The 22,350-nt window shown below is 42.7% G+C and overlaps 2 protein-coding genes across 3 annotated transcripts in view; one reads left to right on the top strand and one right to left on the bottom strand.

The window, feature by feature from the left end:
- smc6 (structural maintenance of chromosomes 6) overlaps positions 1-9,891 on the top strand; it is a 37,282-nt gene extending 27,391 nt beyond the window's left edge. For both annotated transcript variants that reach the window (XM_046367406.1, XM_046367407.1), the window contains exons 20-27: positions 108-278; positions 478-615; positions 1,640-1,785; positions 3,609-3,734; positions 4,758-4,863; positions 5,187-5,339; positions 8,924-9,021; positions 9,230-9,891. In XM_046367406.1, the coding sequence (XP_046223362.1) occupies positions 108-278; positions 478-615; positions 1,640-1,785; positions 3,609-3,734; positions 4,758-4,863; positions 5,187-5,339; positions 8,924-9,021; positions 9,230-9,320 (1,029 nt within the window). In that variant the 3' untranslated portion in view covers positions 9,321-9,891. The remainder of the gene's footprint in view (positions 1-107; positions 279-477; positions 616-1,639; positions 1,786-3,608; positions 3,735-4,757; positions 4,864-5,186; positions 5,340-8,923; positions 9,022-9,229) is intronic.
- Positions 9,892-10,700: 809 nt separating this feature from the next.
- On the bottom strand, positions 10,701-22,193 carry vsnl1b (visinin-like 1b). The gene is made up of 4 exons (XM_046367404.1): positions 21,954-22,193; positions 19,337-19,503; positions 18,838-19,053; positions 10,701-12,934 (listed from the first exon to the last, which is right to left on the bottom strand). The coding sequence occupies exons 2-4, from the start codon at positions 19,496-19,498 to the stop codon at positions 12,737-12,739; spliced, it is 576 nt and encodes a 191-aa protein (XP_046223360.1). The 5' UTR covers positions 19,499-19,503; positions 21,954-22,193; the 3' UTR covers positions 10,701-12,736.
- Between the last annotated feature and the right edge of the window lie 157 nt (positions 22,194-22,350).

The raw sequence follows: 22,350 nt of genomic DNA, 5'->3' as shown, positions 1-22,350 counted from the left end.
AAATGATGCCATGATTTCCTGTAGAGATGATCTATGTTGGTTGGGATTGATTGAAGTGTTAACACGGTGCATTTAATTTAAACGTTTAACTTTATCAAATGCTACAGGAAGAAGTGGCTCAAGAGAACCAGCAGAGAATCGACGGTGAGAAGAAAACTGTGGAGGAAGCGAAGGAGGAGCTGGAGGAGCATAAGAGAACTTCCAAGGAAGTTGATTGCCAGTATGTTGACGTGAGGAACAGGATAGAACAGCTGGCCGAGGAGACAGAGCCACTGAAGGTACTGTAGACATGTTTGGAATGCCTGATGCTGTAAAGATGACAGCGCTTAATAATGCCACTTGACAGACACATTTATCCAGAGTAACTTTAATAGTTGAAATGGTACCTAAAGAAACGTGAGTTATTGGGTACAAACACAGAACTGTTTGTGATGACGTTGTGCTTTGTGTGTTATTGTTTTGTTCTTGACTGATCAGGAGGAACAGGGTAAGGCTGAAGCACAGTGCAGTAAACTGGAACGAAGCCTGAAGATCTTAGAGAAGAAACTCAAGGATCATCAGGACAACATGCAGGCTATGAGAAGTGATCTGGCTCTGAAAGAAGAGGAGGTCACAGTAAGCAATAATATTTGTCCCAATGTTAGAATTAACCCTAGTGCTGAGCGATTAACCAAAATGTTTTTTTTAAACAACTAATTAACCAACGTCGGTTCAATTATTTGAATTCCATATAGTATATTTTTCCGTACTGTAATCGTGAGGTGATATAGAGAGTAGCTGTTGCTTAGCGACGTATCGTGATCGTGAGGGGGGATCAAGAGTAGCTGTTGCTTAGCGACGTATCGTGATCGTGAGGTGATATAGAGAGCAGCTGTAGCTTAGCGATGCATTTTGATCGTGAGGTGACATAGAGAGCAGCTGTTGCTTAGCGACTCATCGTGATGTGATATAGAGAGCAGCTGTTGCTTAGCGACTCATCGTGATGTAATATAGAGAGCAGCTGTTGCTTAGCGACTCATCGTGATGTGATATAGAGAGCAGCTGTTGCTTAGCGACTTATCGTGATGTGATATAGAGAGCAGCTGTTGCTTAGCGACTCATCGTGATGTGATATAGAGAGCAGCTGTTGCTTAGCGACTTATCGTGATTGTGAGGGGATCTAGAGAGCAGTTCTAGAGAGCAGTTGCTTAGCATATCACTACCTGAAAATACATTATCTAAGTGATTGATAGCTGGTCTTCAGCCAGCGGTCATAAAATTATTCTTGGAATTAAATAATAGTCATAAAACAAATGTAGCCTAATATACACAACTGAGATATTAAAGTAATGTGAATAACTGATGGTTAATAAGTAATAAGCAGTAATGGACAGTCCCTATCATCATGGGACTTTTGTTGTTTTATTCTGTGTTACAGCATTCAACCCAAATAATCTAACCAAAACAGAACCGACCTCAAAAAAACACAAATCAACCCATATATGGATATTTATTGGTGAATTATATAAGATGAATTTAAATTATTGCATGTTATCCTGCATGTTATTTTGCTAAATAAAAAACCAATGATGGGGCCAAATGGGGTGAAATGAACATACTGTAAATGGCCGTTGTTAATCTGTTTATAAACTGTTGACAGGAATTTGTGGCCAAAGCCAAAGAGATCAGCCCAGAGCGCCAAAAGGTAGATCGCAGCGCCAGGAGTATTGATGTGGAGATCACGAGGTTACGGAGGAAGATCAGCGTTCAGGAGAGTAGCCATGGAGACCACGAGCAGGTGGTTAGGTAGGGTGCTCCATCAGTACATATCCAAACGGCATGAATATTTCAGAAAACATTGCTCATTTAACTGTCTGTCGTCTTGTAATGTTTCCTCTCTCGTGGACAGATTAGGTAAACACCAAATTAGGCAAGATTTTAGTTCTGAGTTATGGAGATTGTGATGTTAGAAGACATTTCTGCCTGCTCCCACATGCTATACCTACTGTGTCAAAGCATTTTGGAAATATTACTTTTCAAGGCTTTTGTATATACAGTTGAAGTGGAAAGTTTACATATACCTTGGCCAAATACATTTAAACTCAGCTTTTCACAATTTATGACATTTAATTCTAGTAAAAATTCCCAGTTAGGATCACCACTTTATTTTAAGAATGTGAAATAGTAGTAGAGAGATTTATTTCAGCTTTTATTTCTTTCATCATATTCCCAATGGGTCAAAGTTTACATACACTCAATTAGTATTTGGTAGCATGGCCTTTAAATTGTTTAACTTGGGTCAAATGTTTCGGGTAGCCTTCCAGAAGCTTCCCACAATAAGTTGGGTGAATTTTGTTCCATTCCTCCTGACAGAGCTGGTGTAACTGAGTCAGTTTGTCTGCCTCCTTGCTCACACACGCTTCTTCATTTCTGCCCACATATTTTCTATGGAATTGAGGCTTTGTGATGGCCACTCCAATACCTTGAATTTGTTGTCCTTAAGTCATTTTGCCACAACTGTGGAAGTATGCTTGGGGTCATTGTCCATTTGGAAGACCCATTTGCGTCCAAGCTTTAACTTCCTGACTGATGTCTTGATGTTGCTTCAATATATCCACATAATTTTCCTTCCTTATGATTTCATCTATTGTGTGAAGTGGACCAGTCCCTCCTGTAGCAAAGCACCCCCACAACATGATGCTGCCACCCCTGTGCTTCACGGTTGGGATGGTGTTCTTCGGCTTGCAAGCCTCCATCTTTTTCCTCCAAACATAATGATGGTCATTATGGACAAACAGTTCTATTTCTGTTTCATCAGACCAGAGGACATTTCTCCAAAAAGTTAGATCTTTGTCCCCATGTGCAGTCTATGGCGGATTTGGAGCAGTGGCTTCTTCCTTGCTGAGTGGCCTTTCAGGTTATAGGACTCGTTTTACTGTGGATATAGATAATTTTGTACCTGTTTCCTCCAGCATCTTCTCACGGTTATTTGCTGTTGTTCTGGGATTGATTTGCACTTTTCGCACCAAAGTACGTTCATCTCTAGGAGACAACGCGTCTCCTTCCTGTGTGGTATGATGGCTGCGTGGTCCCATGGTGTTTATACTTTTGTACAGATGAACGTGGTACCTTCAAGGCATTTGGAAATTGCTCCCAAGGATGAACCAGACTTGTGGAGGTCTCCAATTGTTTTTCTGAGGTCTTTGCTGATTTCTTTTGATTTTCCCATGATGTCAAGCTAAGAGGCACTGAGTTTGAAGGTAGGCCTTGAAATACATCAACAGGTACACCTCCAATAGGCTAATTGACATAATTTGAGTCAATCAGAAGCTTCTAAAGCCATGACATTATCTGGACTTGTCCAAGCTGTTTAAAGGCACAGTCAACTTAGAGTATGTAAACTTCTGACCCACTGCAATTGTGATACAGTGAATTATAAGTGAAATTATCTGTCTGTCAACAATTGTTGGAAGAATTACTTGTGTCATGCACAAAGTAGATGTCCTAACCGACTTGCCAAAACTATAGTTTCTTAAAAATACATTTGTGGAGAGGTTGAAAAACGAGTTTTAATTTACTCCAAAGTAAGTATGTAAACTTCCGACTTCAACTATCTTTCTCCTCACCAGAGAGTATGCAGAGGCCCTGGCTAACTACAGGGACAAATCAAACCAAGTGAGAGATCTGAAGAAGTTCATAGATCGTCTTGACAACATAATGTCCGACAGGCAGACCCGGTACAAAATAATGCGCAGGTAATTCGTGATCATTTGACGCATTTCATAAAGGACAATTCCGCTTTAAAATTGCTCATGACTGTTGTTATTTATTTAAACCGCTCTAAACCCCAAAAATAATACTCTATGGCTCATTTCCCAGATACAGATTAAGCTTAAGCCTGTACAAATGGATGATCTCCATTGAGCATGCTTTTTAGAACACGACTGTCCCTTTTAGTACACGACTCGCCCTAGTAATACTGATTGTCCCTTTTAGTACACGACTCACCCTAGTAATACTGATTGTCCCTTTTAGTACACAACTCGCCCTAGTAATACTGGTTGTCCCTTTTAGTACACGACTGGCCCTAGTAATACCGATTGTCCCTTTTAGTACACAACTCGCCCTAGTAATACCGATTGTCCCTTTTAGTACACGACTCGCCCTAGTAATACTGGCTGTCCCTTTTAGTACACGACTCGCCCTAGTAATACTGGTTGTCCCTTTTAGTACACGACTCGCCCTAGTAATGCTGATTGTCCCTTTTAGTACACAACTCGCCCTAGTAATACTGATTGTCCCTTTTAGTACACAACTCGCCCTAGTAATACTGGTTGTCCCTTTTAGTACACGACTCGCCCTAGTAATGCTGATTGTCCCTTTTAGTACACAACTCGCCCTAGTAATGCTGATTGTCCCTTTTAGTACACGACTCGCCCTAGTAATGCTGATTGTCCCTTTTAGTACACGACTCGCCCTAGTAATACTGATTGTCCCTTTTAGTACACGACTCGCCCTAGTAATACTGATTGTCCCTTTTAGTACACGACTCGCCCTAGTAATACTGATTGTCCCTTTTAGTACACGACTCGCCCTAGTAATACTGGTTGTCCCTTTTAGTACACGACTCGCCCTAGTAATACTGGTTGTCCCTTTTAGTACACGACTCGCCCTAGTAATACTGATTGTCCCTTTTGGTACACGACTCGCCCTAGTAATACTGATTGTCGAATACCGTATGTTGAATATTCCCACACTCTTGACTTTTATGTACCTAGGTCCCTCTCTGTGAGATGCAAGTTATACTTTAATAATTTCCTGATAAAGATGAATTGCTGCGGGTCCATGATGTTTGATCACAACAGTGAGACGCTGTCCATCTCGGTATGTGTGCTAATCCTCATAGTTTTCAAATGGCCTCCGTAGCTTTTACATAAAACAAAGTATCTGTATTCGGCAGTATCAATTTGACAAATACATTTTCATAATAATTGTTCAGTTCATTTATTTAGCTTTTTACAGGAATGTGTTTGGCATTCAAGAGGACTGAGTTTAAGACTGCATTAAATCATCAGTATTTACAGACAACAGGACCCACATAACAACAACCTGATCAAACTAGACACTCAAGCTACGGGTGTGAACCCCAACTCAATGTGTCCTGTTGTCTGTCTGTCCTCTCTAACCTCCTGGGCCTGTGTGTACAGGTGAAGCCGCCAGGCCGTGAGAACGACAGTATGAGTGACATGCGGTCTCTGTCTGGAGGAGAGAGATCCTTCTCTACAGTGTGTTTTATCCTCTCCCTCTGGGAGATCACTGAGTCCCCCTTCAGGTGCCTGGACGAGTTTGACGTCTACATGGTAAGAGACCTACATGCATGCTTGTTATTTATACACCTGGATTCACATAGTTTGTAAAATAGTATTTAATCAAAGTTAATGCTCGTCTCCAAGACCTTAGTTTGAGCTGACGTGCTGATGAGACATTTTGAAATCGTTGAAGATTACAACTTTTAAAATATTTGACTGAGTTACATTTCATATAAGGAAATCAGTCAATTGAAATGAATTCATTAGGCCCTAATCTATGGATTTCACATGACTGAGAATGCGCATCTGTTGGTCACAGATGCCTTAAAAAAAGGTAGGGGTGTGGATCAGAAAACCAGTCCGTATCTGTTGTGACTGCCATTTGCCTCATGCAGCACGACACATCTCCTTCACATAGAGTTGATCAGGCTGTTTGCACAGCCATTGAAGAGAATTGTGTGATGTTGTCACAATCCTCTTCAATGGCTGTGAGAAGTTGCTGGTTATGGGCGGGAACTGGAACACGCTGTCGTATACATCGATCCAGACCATCCCAAGCATTCTCATTGGGTGACGTGTCTGGTGAGTATGCAGGCCATGGAAGAACTTGGACATTTTCGGTTTCCAGGTATTGTGTACAGATCCTTGCGACACGGGGCAGTGCATTATCGTGGTGATGGTGGCGAATGAATGCCACGAGAATGGGCCTCAGGATTGCGTCACGGTATCTCTGTGCATTCAAATTGTCATCAATAAAATGCTATTTATTCTTTCAGTGAAATATAGAACCAAGTCTAAATATTGCTGTTACATTGCACAACCTTCAATGTTACGTCATAATTATGTACAATTCTGTCAAATTAATTACGATCTTTGTTAGGAAGAAATGGTCTTCACACAGTTCGCAAAGAGCAAGGCAGCCCAAACTGCTGCATATAGCCTGACTGCTTGCACATAACGCAAGAAAAGTGACAATTTTCCTAGTTAAAAGAAATTCAGGTTAGCAGGCTATATTAACTAAATATGCAGGTTTAAAAAGATCTACTTGTGTATTGATTTTAAGAAAGGCATTGATGTTCCAAAGTTAGGTACACATTGATGTTTATGGTGAGGTACACATTGATGTTTATGGTTAGGTACATTGATGTTTATGGTTAGGTACATTGATGTTTATGGTTAGGTACATTGATGTTTATGGTTAGGTACACATTGATGTTTATGGTTAGGTACACATTGATGTTTATGGTTAGGTACATTGGTGTTTATGGTTAGGTACACATTGATGTTTATGGTTAGGTACATTGGTGTTTATGGTTAGGTACACATTGATGTTTATGGTTAGGTACATTGATGTTTATGGTTAGGTACACATTGGTGTTTATGGTTAGGTACATTGGTGTTTATGGTTAGGTACACATTGATGTTTATGGTTAGGTACATTGATGTTTATGGTTAGGTACACATTGGTGTTTATGGTTAGGTACATTGGTGTTTATGGTTAGGTACATTGATGTTTATGGTTAGGTACACATTGGTGTTTATGGTTAGGTACATTGGTGTTTATGGTTAGGTACACATTGGTGTTTATGGTTAGGTACATTGGTGTTTATGGTTAGGTACACATTGATGTTTATGGTTAGGTACATTGATGTTTATGGTTAGGTACACATTGATGTTTATGGTTAGGTACATTGATGTTTATGGTTAGGTACACATTGGTGTTTATGGTTAGGTACACATTGGTGTTTATGGTTAGGTACATTGGTGCAACAACTGTGCTTTTTTTTGCACGAATGCGCTTGTTAAATCATCACCTGTATGGCGAAATAGGCTGTGATTTGATTATAAATTAACAGGCACTGCATCGATTATATGCAACGCAGGACAAGATGGATAAACTAGTACTATCATCAACCATGTGTAGTTAACTAGTGATTATGTTAATATTGATCGTTTTTCATAAGATAAGTTTAATCCTTGCTAGCAACTTACCTTGGCTCCTTGCTGCACTCGTGTAACAGGTAGTCAGCCTGTCACGCAGTCTCCTCGTGAAGTGCAATGTAATCAGCCATAATCGGTATCCAAAAATGACGATAACCAATTGTTATGAAAACTTGAAATCTGCCCTAATTAATCATAAATCATTACGATTAATCGGTCGACCTCTAGTAGCGGTCCTGGGCTGGCATACTTGCTTGTGGTCTGCAGTTTTTAGGCCGATTGGCCGTACTGCCAAATTTTCTAAAACTACTTTGGAGGTGGCTTATGGTAGAGAAATAAACATCTGAATTCTCTGGCAACAGCTCTGGTGGGCATTCCTCCAGTCACCATGCCAAATTTGTTTACATCCCTGTTAGTGAGCATTTCTTCTTTACCAAAATAATTCTGGGTGCACCTTGTGCTGGGGACAATAAAAGACATTATAAAATGTGCAGTTTTGTCACAACACAATGCCACAGATGTCTGAAGTTTTGAGGGAGCGTGCAATTGGCAGGCTGACTGAAGGAATGTCCACGAGAGCTGTTGCCAGATAATTGAATGTTTGTTTATCTTCCTTAAGCCACCTCCGACGTCGTATGAGAGAATTTGGCTTTATGTCCAACCAGCCTCACAACCGCATTTCATGTCTATGACGTTGTGTGAGTGAGCGGTTTGCTGATGTCAACATTGTGAACAGAGTGCCCCGTAGGGTTATGGTATAGGCAGGCATAAACTACGGACAAGAGCACATTTTAATTTTATTGATCGCAATTTGAATGCACAAAAATACCTTGACGAGATCCTGAGGCCCCTTCTTTTTTTTCTTTTTTTCGGGACATTACACGACCAAAAGTGTATGAACACCTGCTCGTCAAACGTCTTATTCCAAAATCATGGGCAATAATTTGCCGTTGGTCCCCCCCTTTGCTGCTATAACAGCCTCCAGTCTTCAGGGAAGGCTTTCCACTAGATGTTGGAACATTGCTGCTATAACAGCCTCCAGTCTTCAGGGAAGGCTTTCCACTAGATGTTGGAACATTGCTGCTATAACAGCCTCCAGTCTTTTGGGAAGGCTTTCCACTAGATGTTGGAACATTGTTGCTATAACAGCCTCCAGTCCTCTGGGAAGACTTTCCACTAGATGTTGGAACATTGCTGCGAAGAATAGCTTCTATTCAGTCATAGGTATTAGTAATGTCGGGCACTGATATTGGGTGATTAGGCCTGGCTCGCAATCTGCATTCCAGTTCATCCCAAAGGTGATGAAGTTGAGGTCAGGGCGCTGTGCAGGCCAGTCAAGTTCTTCCACACCGATCTCGGCAAGCTATTTCTGTATGGACCTCCCTTTGTGGACAGCTGAGGGCTTTCCTCAAACGGTTGCCACAAAGTTGGAAGCACAGAATCGTCTAGAATGAACTGTAACTCAGTAAAATCTTTGAAATTGTTGCATGTTGCATTCATATTTTTGTTCAGTATATTTTGCTTGTTTTTATATCCTCTTTTTGACCCCAGGAAGAGTAGCCTCTGTTTTGACCCCAGGAAGAGTAGCCTCTGTTTTGACAGCGGCTAATTGGGGATCCCAACAAAATAGTAAAATAGTAGGTCTTACTGAATCAACGCTGGTAAAAAAATTGTCTCCAACTTGTTTTTCAAAGGACATGCACAATCGTCGTATCTCACTGGATCTCCTCCTGGAGCTGTCAGAACGGCAGCACCTTCGTCAGTTCTTCTTCATCACCCCTCTATCTACCAGGTAGGAGGAGGACATTGTACATGTGTCTATTGCCCTTATATTGTGTATATTGCCCTTATATTGTGTATATTGCCCTTATATTGTGTATATTGCCCTTATATTGTGTATATTGCCCTTATATTGTGTATATTGCCCTTATCCCTTATTGATCTTATGCAGAACATTAAAGGTGTGTTGTTGGTGGATTCTCTCACTTTTTTTCTTTCAGCAATTTGCCAAAAAGTGACCACATCAAGATACACCAGCTGCAGGATCCAGAGAGGACAGGAGGACATACAGGAGATGAAAACCTGGGGTAGATGATAGATGTCAGTGCTGGGGTCAATTTGGTTAGTAAACCAAATTCCAATTTGTACTTCCTGAATTTACTGGAATTGAAATGGAGTTGACCACAACCCTGATAGATGGTGGATTAGGCCATCGTCATGCCGAACAAGCCATTAGAACAGTGTGGGATTTTTAAACACATTCTATACATTTTTGCTAGGAGTGAATACGTAAGTCTCTCTGGGAGACTTAAGACTCTGCTTTATTGTTGTGCGCCATGCAGACGGATGGATTATGAAGAATTCCCCTTATGACACAGTATGTAGGACTGTATACTTTCATAGTGGCTGTGTGGATACATCTATGTTGTATTGTCAACACCGTTACTTTCACATATCTCTATGCATATTTCACATTTTCTACATATTAAAGCTGCAATATGTATCTTTTTGGGTGTGACCCAACCAAATTTGCTTAGAAATGTGTGTTATAGTTCTCGTTGAAAGCAAGTCTAAGAAGTGGCAGATCTGTTCTATGTGCGCTATGTCTATGCTTCCCGTTCTTAAGTTTTGTCTCTTTACTTTCGGTTTTGTACACCAGCTTCAAATAGCTGAAAATACAATATATTTTTTTAATGGAAAATATATTTCACAGCTGTTTAGATGGTACAATGATTCTCTACACTATACTTGCTTGTTTTGTCACATAAACTGAAAGTAGTCGACAATTCAAATTTTAGCAACCAGGAAATGGAGAGCGATTTTTACATAATGCATCTTTAATTGCTTGTAATTCTGTAAATGTGGTTTTGGCTGATTTGTTGATTGACTTTTTTCAGCTTACTGTATGTGTACACTAGATGTAAATATCTTTTGACTTTGATTACAGTTAGTAAGACACTGTATAATTTTGATACATTGGGAATTATGTTTTGTTTCATTCCTTGTTCATAAACAATTTGCCCGACCCTGCTATTGATTTAACTGTAATATGTTTAGGTTACTGTATTTGGTTTTAAAAATATTTGAATGCTGATGATGTGCTTTAAACTACTGTCAACTGAAAGATGTTTTACACATCCAATTTTTCTAACCTAATTTATATGTTAATTCTTGTTACATTGTTACAATAAAATGGATTAACAAATATTAGCTGATCCAACTGTCATTGGTTGTAATACATCATATTACAGACATTGGGGAAAAATAAACAAATGGAAATACCTGTATCTTAAATGAGAGAATCTTGAAAGGCCAATAATTCACCTTGGAACAACAACAACCACATGCATATGTTTGGAACCTAACAGGTTGCTAAACAGCATCATTTAAAAAATGTTGGATAAGCAAGCAAGAAAATATGTACCATTCTCGATTGCCTGGATAATAAATAGAATCACACTTACCAGACCGTGCCTTTTGTAAAAGCCCATAGATGTTTATTTGATTGAGTTTCTTTAGTACTACAGAATGGAACCATTTTGGGTGCAACACATGCAACATGCATAAAAAGAACCAAGGTAACAAAATACACTTATCTTTTTTTTTCTTTTTTTTTTAATTTTAAAAATTTAGTATAAACATTTACTTGACAAAGATTGTTGCCATGGAGTTAGGATCACCCTGATGTAGTAATAATATAGACTAATGATAATAAACAGCTATGAGCATTCAAGTCCACATGATGCTGTATCCAGAACTATGAGAAAACGGGGCCAGATTCCATTGGTACAGTAAGTGGACTGTCTGCCAGTACATGCCTGCATAGCGTCCAAGTGGTAAATCAGTCTGGTTATGTTCAATAAAAAGTACATTTTCACAATATCTGTAATCCATATAGGTGTAAATTTGATACAGGACTACAACCTTTAGTTTCAGAAGCTATGTTTTCAGCCTAGCACCTGTATCTCGTGGAGGATTCGGCATCTTTTAAAGACCATTGTAAACGTAGATTGAGATTAGAAGATGAAACCTTTTGATAATTTTTAAAATGTTTAATATAAAAGTACCGTTGGTAGTAATGCAGTATATCCGGTGAACTCATGTAAGGCTTTTCTACTCTGGAAATAAGCGCTTCATTTACAAGCTCCAGACGCCATGCTGTGTTACGGTAACCGTAGTGATATGTATGACGTAACGTTGTATTGTAAATAGTGGGCAAACGTACAGGCTGAGAAATCCAACCTATTAGGATGTTATGGTGTATAATGTATCCAGCAATGCTAAGAGTGATGGGTGACTGGTATTGAAGATAGATTTATTATTGGCCTGGTGATTGATTGATTGATTTTGACTGATAGCAACAGAATAATATAATGGATAACCACTGGGCACAGACATCAGTTCAACGTCTAGTTTTGATTTACATTTGTTTGAGTTGTCAACTAACGTGAAATCAACAACAAATGTCACCATGCAATTGGATTTAGGTTCAAAGTTGGGTTAAAAAAAAACAATTTGATTATATTTTTTTACATGTGGAAATAACATTGATTCAACCAGTTTCTGCCCAGTGGGTAGTATATTAGCAGCAGATTTATTCTCTAGTTTTTCCAATTACTGCTGTGCTTTAATTCACTACTACATTTTCAGATACATCTTCTGTATGAGTGAGGGGTTACAACCAGGGCCCATATTATCTGTCGTTCAAGAACTCAAGTGTCACATTAATTCCACATGTATACGTTATTAAATATGAGGGCAACAGCCGCCCACAGAAGGTTAATCATGTAATGGTTGGTGAATCACTACTGTACATCCCATGCAACAATACCAAACGCTTTTCGGGGGGGGGGGGGTTCTCCTTGAATACCCCGCTTGCAGATGCAACAATTTAACAAGAGGTTCGAGTATAGAGTCTGAACACAAAACACATGCATTTAAATATTAGAACCTACACATCAGTTCCAGTCAGTCTGAACAGAACACCTTATCTGGAAAGAACAAGGATCTCCTCTATTTTTCCAAGAGCTCAAGAAGTTTGGGTATTAATAGAGACAAGTTACAATGATGATAGGAATGATTGTTCATTACCAGCATGTTAAGCATTAGCATTAGCAGCTAGCTGCAGCAGTGGACATGGATCATCTAAATACTGCAGGAACAGAATCATTCAATGTATAGCGCTTCACTGATATACAAGCTAGCCTAAAAGTGAATGGGTAAGTGGAATAGGATTACTTGTGCACAATTCACATTGGCAGGTCAGGTTCGATAAAATATAAATGTATCATGATACTGTGTAAAGTAATATATTAAAAATTATTCCGCTATTTGACATTCTCATGCATACAACCACAAGAAGCAAGTCCATTGAAAAATAGTCCAAGCATATTTTTTTTTCCTGTGGAAAAGGCTGAGAAGAAGAAGAACTTAATGAAACATTTAAAACATGTGCTGCCTGTCCGTAGAGTGTGTGCATGTCTGGTTTTATACAGACGAGCACCTTCTCACTTCTGCATATCACACTGCAAGAGGAGCACGATGGACGGATCACTCTTGGCCGCCTCTTTGAACTCATCCAATGAGATCTGGTCATCGTTATTCTTATCCATCTTGCTGAAGATCCTGTCTACCCGTTGCTCCGGTGTCAGGCCATCCTCGTTCATCTTCATCATGATCACAGTGCCCACCATTTTGTATATGGCCTATAGACAACCAGGGTTGATAGGTGAGGCGATACCACAGAAAGGAACAGGGGTGTAATGAATTCAAGAAAGACCTATTTTCACACAGTCTTGGTTATTAGTCCGTTAACATGTTCAAAGTCTAATCTTGATACTTCTGAATTTATATACCAATGTTCCCCACTGTAACATATAAATGTATATAACATAACACACTGCCCTTACCCACCTGGACAAAAGGACTGCATACAGTGCATTGGGAAACTATTCAGACCCTTTGACTTTTTCCATGTTTTGTTGCGTTACAGTCTTATTCTAAAATGTATTCAATTGTTTTTTTCCCCTCACCAATCTACAGACAATACTCCATAATGACAAAGCAAAAAAAAATGAAATCACATTTACATAAGTATTCAGACCATTTACTCAGTACTATGTTGAAGCACCTTTGGCAGCGATTACAGCCTCAAGTCTTCTTGGGTATGACGCTACAAGCCTGGCACATATGTATTTGGGGAGTTTTTCCCATTCTTTGCAGATCCTCTCAAGCTCTGTCAGGTTGGATGGGAAGCGTTGCTGCACAGCTACTTTCAGGTCTCTCCAGAGATGTTCAATCGGGTTCAAGTCCGGGCTCTGGCTGGGCCACTCAAGGACTTTCGGAGACTTGTCCCGAAGCCACTCCTGCATTGTCTTGGCTGTGTGCTTAGGGTTGTTGTCCTGTTGGAAGGTAACCCTTTGGTCCAGTCTGAGTTCCTGAGAACTCTGGAACAGGTTTTCATCAAGGATCTCTCTGTACTAGGCTCCGTTCATCTTTCCCTCGATCCTGACTTGTCTCACAGTCCCTGCTGCTGAAAAACATCCCCACAGCATGATGCTGCCACCACCGTGCTTCCAAAGGGTTGGTGCCAGGTTTCCTCCAGATGTGACACTTGACATTTAGGCAGTGTTCAATCTTGGTTTGATCAGATCAGAGAATCCTGTTTCTCATGATCTGAGTCCTTTAGGTGCCTTTTGGCAAACTCCGAGTGGGCTGTCATGTGCCTTTTACTGAGGAGTGGCTTCCATCTGGCCACTACCATTTACATTTACATTTACATTTAAGTCATTTAGCAGACGCTCTTATCCAGAGCGACTTACAAATTGGTGCATTCACCTTATGACATCCAGTGGAACAGTCACTTTACAATAGTGCATCTAAAACTTAAGGGGGGGTGAGAGGGATTACTTATCCTATCCTAGGTATTCCTTAAAGAGGTGGGGTTTCAGGTGTCTCCGGAAGGTGGTGATTGACTCCGCTGTCCTGGCGTCGTGAGGGAGTTTGTTCCACCATTGGGGGGCCAGGGCAGCGAACAGTTTTGACTGGGCTGAGCGGGAGCTGTACTTCCTCAGTGGTAGGGAGGCGAGCAGGCCAGAGGTGGATGAACGCAGTGCCCTTGTTTGGGTGTAGGGCCTGATCAGAGCCTGGAGGTACTGAGGTGCCGTTCCCCTCACAGCTCCGTAGGCAAGCACCATGGTCTTGTAGCGGATGCGAGCTTCAACTGGAAGCCAGTGGAGAGAACGGAGGAGCGGGGTGACGTGAGAGAACTTGGGAAGGTTGAACACCAGACGGGCTGCGGCGTTCTGGATGAGTTGAAGGGGTTTAATGGCACAGGCAGGGAGCCCAGCCAACAGCGAGTTGCAGTAATCCAGACGGGAGATGACAAGTGCCTGGATTAGGACCTGCGCCGCTTCCTGTGTGAGGCAGGGTCGTACTCTGCGGATGTTGTAGAGCATGAACCTACAGAACGGGCCACCGCCTTGATGTTGGTTGAGAACGACAGGGTGTTGTCCAGGATCACGCCAAGGTTCTTGGCGCTCTGGGAGGAGGACACAATGGAGTTGTCAACCGTGATGGCGAGATCATGGAACGGGCAGTCCTTCCCCGGGAGGAAGAGCAGCTCCGTCTTGCCGAGGTTCAGCTTGAGGTGGTGATCCGTCATCCACACTGATATGTCTGCCAGACATGCCATAAAGGCCTGATTGGCAGAGTGCTGCAGAGATGGTTGTCCGTCTGGAAGGTTCTCGCATCTCCACAGAGGAACGCTGGAGCTCTGACAGAGTGACCATCTTGGTCACCTCCCTGAACAAGGCCCTTCTGCCCCGATGGCTCAGTTTCGCCGGGTGTCCAGCTCTAGGAAGAGTCTTGTTAGTTCTAAACTTCTTCCAATTAAGAATGATGGAGGCCACTGTGTTCTTGTGGACTTTCAATGCTGAAGACATTTTTTTGGTACCCTTCCCCAGATCTGTGCCTCGACACAATCCTGTCTCGGAGCTCTACGGACAATTCCTTTGACGTCATGGCTTGGTTTTTTCTCTGACATGTACTGTCAACTATGGGACCTTAAATAGACAGATGTGTGCCTTTCCAAATCGTATCCAATCAATAAAATCTACCACAGGTGGACTCCAATCAAATTGTAGAAACATCTCAAGGTTGATCAATGGAAACAGGATGCACCAGAGCTACATTTCAAGTCTCATAGCAAAAGGTCTGAAAACTTATGTAAATAATGTTTTAATTTTTTTTTAAATACATTTGCAAAAAGTCTAAACCTGTTTTCGCTTTGTCATTATGGGGTATTATGTGTAGATAAGGATTTTTTGTTTATTTAATCAATTTTAGAATAAGGCTGTAATGGAACAAAATGTGGAAGAAGTCAAGAGGTCTGAATACTTTCCAAATGCACTGTATCTGAGGATGCTGTTTATCGAGTATGGCTCGGCCTTCAATACCATAGTGCTCTATAAGCTCATTACAATCAGCCCTGGGTCTGAACTCATCCCTATTCAACTGTGTCCTGGACTTGCTGATGGGCAGCCCCCAGGTGGGGAAAGTAGGCAACATTACCACCTCTACACTGATTCTCAACACGTGGGCTCCACAAGGGTGCGTCCTCAGTCCCCTCCTGTACTCCCTTTATACCCACGACTGACTGGCCTCACACAGTTCCAACTCCATAATCAAGTTAGCTGATGACACGACAGCAGTAGGCCTGATTACCTACAACAACGATACGGCCGACAGGGAGGAGGTAGGCACTCTGACAGCGTGGCACCAGGTAAACAACCTCTCCCTCAACGTTAGCAAAACAAAGGAGCTGACTGTGGACTTCAGGTGGAACCAGGCTGGACACACTCCCATCCTCATCAACAGGGCAGCCATGGAGACAGTCAATAACTTCAAATTCCTCTGTGTACACAACTAGAAGATGAAATGGTCAAACCACTCGGAGACCATGGAGAAGAAGAAACGACAGCAACTTTTCAACCTCAGGATGCTATCCCCGAGGCCCCTCAGTGTTCTACTGGAGCAGCATCGAGAGCATTACTGTCAGTCTGCATCACAGCCTGGTACGACAATTCCACCACCCCAGACAGCAATGCACGTCAGAGGTTGATACGTGCAGCCGATCGCACCATTTGGGTGCACACTTCCTGCCCTACAGGACACCTACACCACCAAGTGTCACAGGAAGGCCAATATGATCATCAGGCATCCAAGCCACGCCCTGTTCTCCCTGCTTCAATCACTCAGATGTGGGTAGTACAGGAGCATCATGGCAAAAACTGGAAGACTGGCCAATAGTTTCTACCCTCAGACTGTTGAATAGTCAGCAACCTACTCCCCCAATTGACATTTTCTCCCCACATCCTCTCAACGGTCACTTACCTGCTGCTCACCCTAGGGACATCCCACCCCTTTCATCGGTCACTTGCCTTACCTGCTGCTCCCCCTAGGTACATCCCACCCCCTCTAAGGTAATTTACCTTACCTTCTGCTCCCCCTAGGTACATCCCACCCCTCTCAAAGGTCACTTACCTTACCTGCTGGTCACCCTAGTGACATCCCACCCCTGTCAACGGTCACTTACCTTACCTGCTGCTCACCCTAGGGACATCCCACCCCCTCTAAGGTCATTTACCTTACCTGCTGCTCCCCCTAGGGACATCCCACCCCCTCTAAGGTCATTTACCTTACCTGCTGCTCTCCCTAGGGACATCCCACCCCTCTCATCGGTCACTTACCTTACCTGCTGCTCCCCCTAGGGACATCCCACCCCTCTCAAAGGTCACTTACCTTACCTGCTGCTCACCCTAGGGACATCCCACCCCTCTCAAAGGTCACTTACCTTACCTGCTGCTCACCCTAGGGACATCCCACCCCTCTCATCGGTCACTTACCTTACCTGCTGCTCCCCCTAAGGACATCCCACCCCTCTCAAAGGTCACTTACCTTACCTGCTGCTCACCCTAGGGACATCCCACCCCTCTCAAAGGTCACTTACCTTACCTGCTGCTCACCCTAGGGACATCCCACCCCTCTCAAAGGTCACTTACCTTACCTGCTACTCCCTCTAGGGACATCCCACCCCTCTCAATGGTCACTTACCTTACCTGCTGTCCCCCAGGGGCATCCCACCCCTCTCAAAGGTCACTTACCTTACCTGCTGCTCACCCTAGGGACATCCCACCCCCTCTAAGGTAATTTACCTTACCTGCTGCTCACCCTAGGGACATCCCACCCCCTCTAAGGTCACTTACCTAACCTGCTGCTCCCCCTAGGGACATCCCACCCCTCTCAAAGGTCACTTACCTTACCTGCTGCTCTCCCTAGGGACATCCCACCCCTCTCATCGGTCACTTACCTTACCTGCTGCTCCCCCTAGGGACATCCCACCCCTCTCAAAGGTCACTTACCTTACCTGCTGCTCACCCTAGGGACATCCCACCCCTCTCAAAGGTCACTTACCTTACCTGCTGCTCACCCTAGGGACATCCCACCCCTCTCATCGGTCACTTACCTTACCTGCTGCTCCCCCTAAGGACATCCCACCCCTCTCAAAGGTCACTTACCTTACCTGCTGCTCACCCTAGGGACATCCCACCCCTCTCAAAGGTCACTTACCTTACCTGCTGCTCACCCTAGGGACATCCCACCCCTCTCAAAGGTCACTTACCTTACCTGCTACTCCCTCTAGGGACATCCCACCCCTCTCAAAGGTCACTTACCTTACCTGCTGCTCCCCCTAGGGACATCCCACCCCTCTCAAAGGTCACTTACCTTACCTGCTGGTCACCCTAGGGACATCCCACCCCCTCTAAGGTAATTTACCTTACCTGCTGCTCACCCTAGGGACATCCCACCCCCTCTAAGGTCACTTACCTAACCTGCTGCTCCCCCTAGGGACATCCCACCCCTCTCAAAGGTCACTTACCTTACCTGCTGGTCACCCTAGGGACATCCCACCCCCTCTAAGGTCACTTACCTAACCTGCTGCTCCCCCTAGGGACATCCCACCCTCTCAAAGGTCACTTACCTTACCTGCTGGTCACCCTAGGGACATCCCACCCCTCTCAAAGGTCACTTACCTTACCTGCTGGTCACCCTAGGGACATCCCACCCCCTCTAAGGTCACTTACCTAACCTGCTGCTCCCCCTAGGGACATCCCACCCCTCTCAAAGGTCACTTACCTTACCTGCTGGTCACCCTAGGGACATCCCACCCCTCTCAAAGGTCACTTACCTTACCTGCTGGCCACCCTAGGGACATCCCACCCCTGTCAACGGTCACTTACCTTACCTGCTGCTCACCCTAGGGACATCCCACGCCTCTCATCGGGACAAACGTTCTCCTGATTTATCTGGTGGCTAAACTTGATCGTCCTCTGTCTCAATGTTTGCCTTTGTAGCATACATTCAAATAACATGCACTGCTGATGAATTAAAACTGGATAAACAACTTAAACAGCTAGTATAAGCTTCATGGGTACAAGTAAATGAAAAAACATATAGGGCTGGTTCCCGGACACGGATTAAAACCTAGTAGTGGACTAAAACAGTGTAATCTGTGTCCGGGAAGCCAGCCATCAGTGTTATTCCTTACCTCGATGATCTCTAACATCTCCACCCGGGTGATCTTGCCGTCTCCATCCAGATCGTACATGTTGAAGGCCCAGTTGAGTTTCTGCTCGAAGCTGCCACGCGATGTGATGGACAGGGCACAGATGAACTCTCGGAAGTCAATGGTACCGTCGCTGTTCTTGTCGAAGGTCCTGAAGGCGTGCTGCGCAAACTTTGACGCATCGCCGTACGGGAAGAACTGCAGGGTTGAAACATTTATTGAGAGACAGCTGTGATATCCAACTATTTAAAAACATCTATTTTTAACTAGCATTATGATTGGTTAATATGACGGGGAAAACATGAACAACAGTACAATTATAATATAGAGAAGTCAAACCCTGATTCTGTCTGTTCTAGCTTCACAAAGGTTTCTTACAATCACATTATATAATCAGGATATCAATCGTTTCCCTAGCTAGAATTTATAACATCATATACATAATTTCTCCAGCATCGGGTGTACCACACCTCATACACACCTTGATATAGAGTTGTTGAAACTCGTCCAGGTTCAGTCTACCGCTGGGGCAGTCTTTGAGGAAGCCTTTGTACCACTGCTTCAGCTCGTGTTCGTTAAACTCTGTGCTCTTCACCAGGTCCTCCATCACCTCAGGGGTCAGCTTGCTGTTCTGTTTTCCCATGATGCCTGTGGTGCAGAAAGGATTTATTTTGAATAGAAAAGAAACTCCAGCACACATTTAATAGATCATAGACCAGTGTTTCGGTCTCAATAAACCTTCATCAAGGTATTGTTCTACGAACATGTAGTACAATATAGCACAGTGTGTAAGACATGCCTTTATTTTATTTCTATCATGGTTATAGAAAAAGCCTATCACACATTCAAATGTATGCTGTGCATTATAGTGCGTTATGCATAGCGCATAAGATGTTATAAACATGCTTATAATGCATTATGATGGGAGGGTTTTCATAGGAAATTTTGCTCTCAAACCTGTTTTGTGTCAAACAGTCCTTATGTAAAGAATTCAACAACAAAAAAACAACAATAATGAATTGCTTGGTTGATTTCATTGAGGTTGATTTTGACATGCACAGATGCTTTCCCTGCCTGATGCCAGTGTTCTATTTGTGTTCTCTAAATCTGTTGGCACCACATCGCATCTGGCCTGACATCACACAGTGTCGGACAGGACCACTGCCGTCAGCACGACCACTTCATCAAGCGTTCGATCATCACCGGTCTGCATTTTACCTGTAGCCTGTAGTCTTGTGTGACAGACTGTCGTACGCCAAGTTTGGCTCCATGATTACCTGTAGCCTGACACATGGGATGCTTTACAAATGACACCGTATTCCATTTATAGGGCTCTGCTCAAAATTAGTGCACTATATAGGGAATAGAGTGCCATTTGGGACATACACCTGGGCTTTTAATTGCAGTTTATGTTTAATAACCTCGATGTAGAAACCTCCAGAGGAAACTATTCATTAATGGAACCAGAGTGAGTGATAAGGTATCCATCACACAGTGGAGGGATTAGATGAAGTCAGTGTGTAGCCGTTAGGGTGAATGGGCAACAGGCTATCGTTGGTACTTCGGTGATCATATAAAGCCTTTTGACTAATGAATAAACAAGGGAATCAGCCCATCTGGTGAGCTGCTCTCTGATCCTCTTCAATAATAAAAACGTGCAATTCTCACAGCCTGGATTAACATTAGCTGCTGCTGACACCTGTCTGGCAAATCTGTTGACCACAGAATATAATGTCAACTATATGGGTGTTCATATTGTAGCCTATATGTGAAATGTCAGATGTTATCCTGACCTGTCCTGGAAAACATCATCCAAATCAAATTATCTCGGGACTATTTATAAATTGACAATTGAGGGAGATCAGGATAACTGATGGGCCTGGGTGTAGGCTATGCAGTAGGATATGCATACGGTATATTGTCATGTAGTCATGGTCAGCGAGCACTGTGCTTGAACCAACAACCATGTGTTAAGGTCACAATTTAGTGAGGAAATCCCCTCACCTGGTTGTCTAGGGCTTAATTGAAAGGGAAAAACAAAAACCAGCAGACATTTGGGCCTCCATGGGAGGAGTTCGACATCCCTGACATACATAACCATTACACGATACACAGGCACAGTATATTGACATGGGCTTGGCTCATTTGCAATGTAGGCTATGTTGCATACCCAACATTTTGCGAAAACGATATTTTTCATAAAAAAATGACATATATTTAGATGATGCAACCAAAAGGCTTGTGTTGGAATAATGTAGATGTTACATAACATAAAATTAGCCTATGTCATTAGGCTACTATGCATCGAATGACCTTGAGGAGAAACATATTGAGCGAAGATAGGAGAGAGAAATGATCAGGGGCAAGGTGAAAATGGGTTTGGCTCCTACGGTCTATTTGTTCATCTAAGATTAACGTCGTTAGACATTTAACAAGGTATAGGTGTCCACCTCACATGTACGCGCGAAACTAACATGATGTGATGTGATGTGGATAGATATAGGCTATTTATTTTCAGATAGAACATGTCGTTTCAGTTATCCAGTTCATGGTACGAGTCTGCTCGGACAGAGAGAGAGAGAGAGAGAGAGAGAGGTATGCAAGTGCATTCCGATAGAAACGACGCAGTGGAGAGGGAATTAAACCTCGTAAGTGATAACCCGCTTGAAATCACACCACTCTATTTATCGTGTCATTTTTCACCATGCGCATAATCTTAAAATATGACAAAAACTGACAATCAACCCATAAAATTACACGATTGTCTGGTCATTCTCATGAAATTTGAATAGAACAACGAGAAAAACACGATTTTCATATTATTTTCCCAATATAATGAATTAACTCAGGATGTTTTGAAAACGTTATGCATTCATTTTAATGATGGATGCGCAGGTGACAATTCCTCCCCCAAATAAAACGCCAAATCTCATTAATCGAATGTTTTTAAGGGCAGGATACCCCCAGTATGAGATACATCGTGAATGGAAATGATTAGCCTATGTCTCTAGACAATCATATAAAATAATTTTAAAAATACATGCTATGACAACATAAAACAACATTCACTGTGTCTGCTGCAGACAAATGCTTCTTACCTTATTTTGGAGATGCTACCGCTAATGGCAGTCTGTACTGTCGTCTGTTAGACACCGTAAAAACCTTCCGATGATCAAGAATGCCCAAATGGGACTATCCCTGAAATTGGCCTCTTCAGGACGTAGAGAAAAAAAGAACGGTTTTCCGTGCTATTCCAAATGAGACAGGCAGCAGCGGCAGTATTGGGACCGATCCCACGCTCGTCTCGTCGTTGGTTATGCGACTCTAGACATACGGCGTCACCCCACCAGTCAACAGAGTTTGCCCATGCTCCGTGCATTGCTCCATTGCTTGATCTTACACGTTTGCATCGATAAAATAAGTATAGGGCTGTCTATGACTTAATAGTCGTGTTCCCTTTCAGCACAAACAATGACATTGTTGGATAGGTTTATG

Source organism: Oncorhynchus gorbuscha, linkage group LG10, assembly GCF_021184085.1.
Source record: "Oncorhynchus gorbuscha isolate QuinsamMale2020 ecotype Even-year linkage group LG10, OgorEven_v1.0, whole genome shotgun sequence".
In the NCBI taxonomy this organism is placed as follows: Eukaryota; Metazoa; Chordata; class Actinopteri; order Salmoniformes; family Salmonidae; genus Oncorhynchus; species Oncorhynchus gorbuscha.
The sequence above is the reverse complement of the archived record's forward strand: the minus strand, read 5'-3'. Positions and strand labels throughout refer to the sequence as shown.

Bases quoted from the DNA above. Each gene is read 5' to 3' on its own strand.
- vsnl1b (XM_046367404.1), bottom strand. From the start codon at position 19,498: ATGGGAAAACAGAACAGCAAGCTGACCCCTGAGGTGATGGAGGACCTG. The intron at 19,054-19,336 runs GTGTGTATGAGG...TCAACCCTGCAG, and splicing joins TTCAACAACTCTATATCAAG to TTCTTCCCGTACGGCGATGC. The intron at 12,935-18,837 runs GTAAGGAATAAC...GGTTGTCTATAG, and splicing joins AGATGTTAGAGATCATCGAG to GCCATATACAAAATGGTGGG.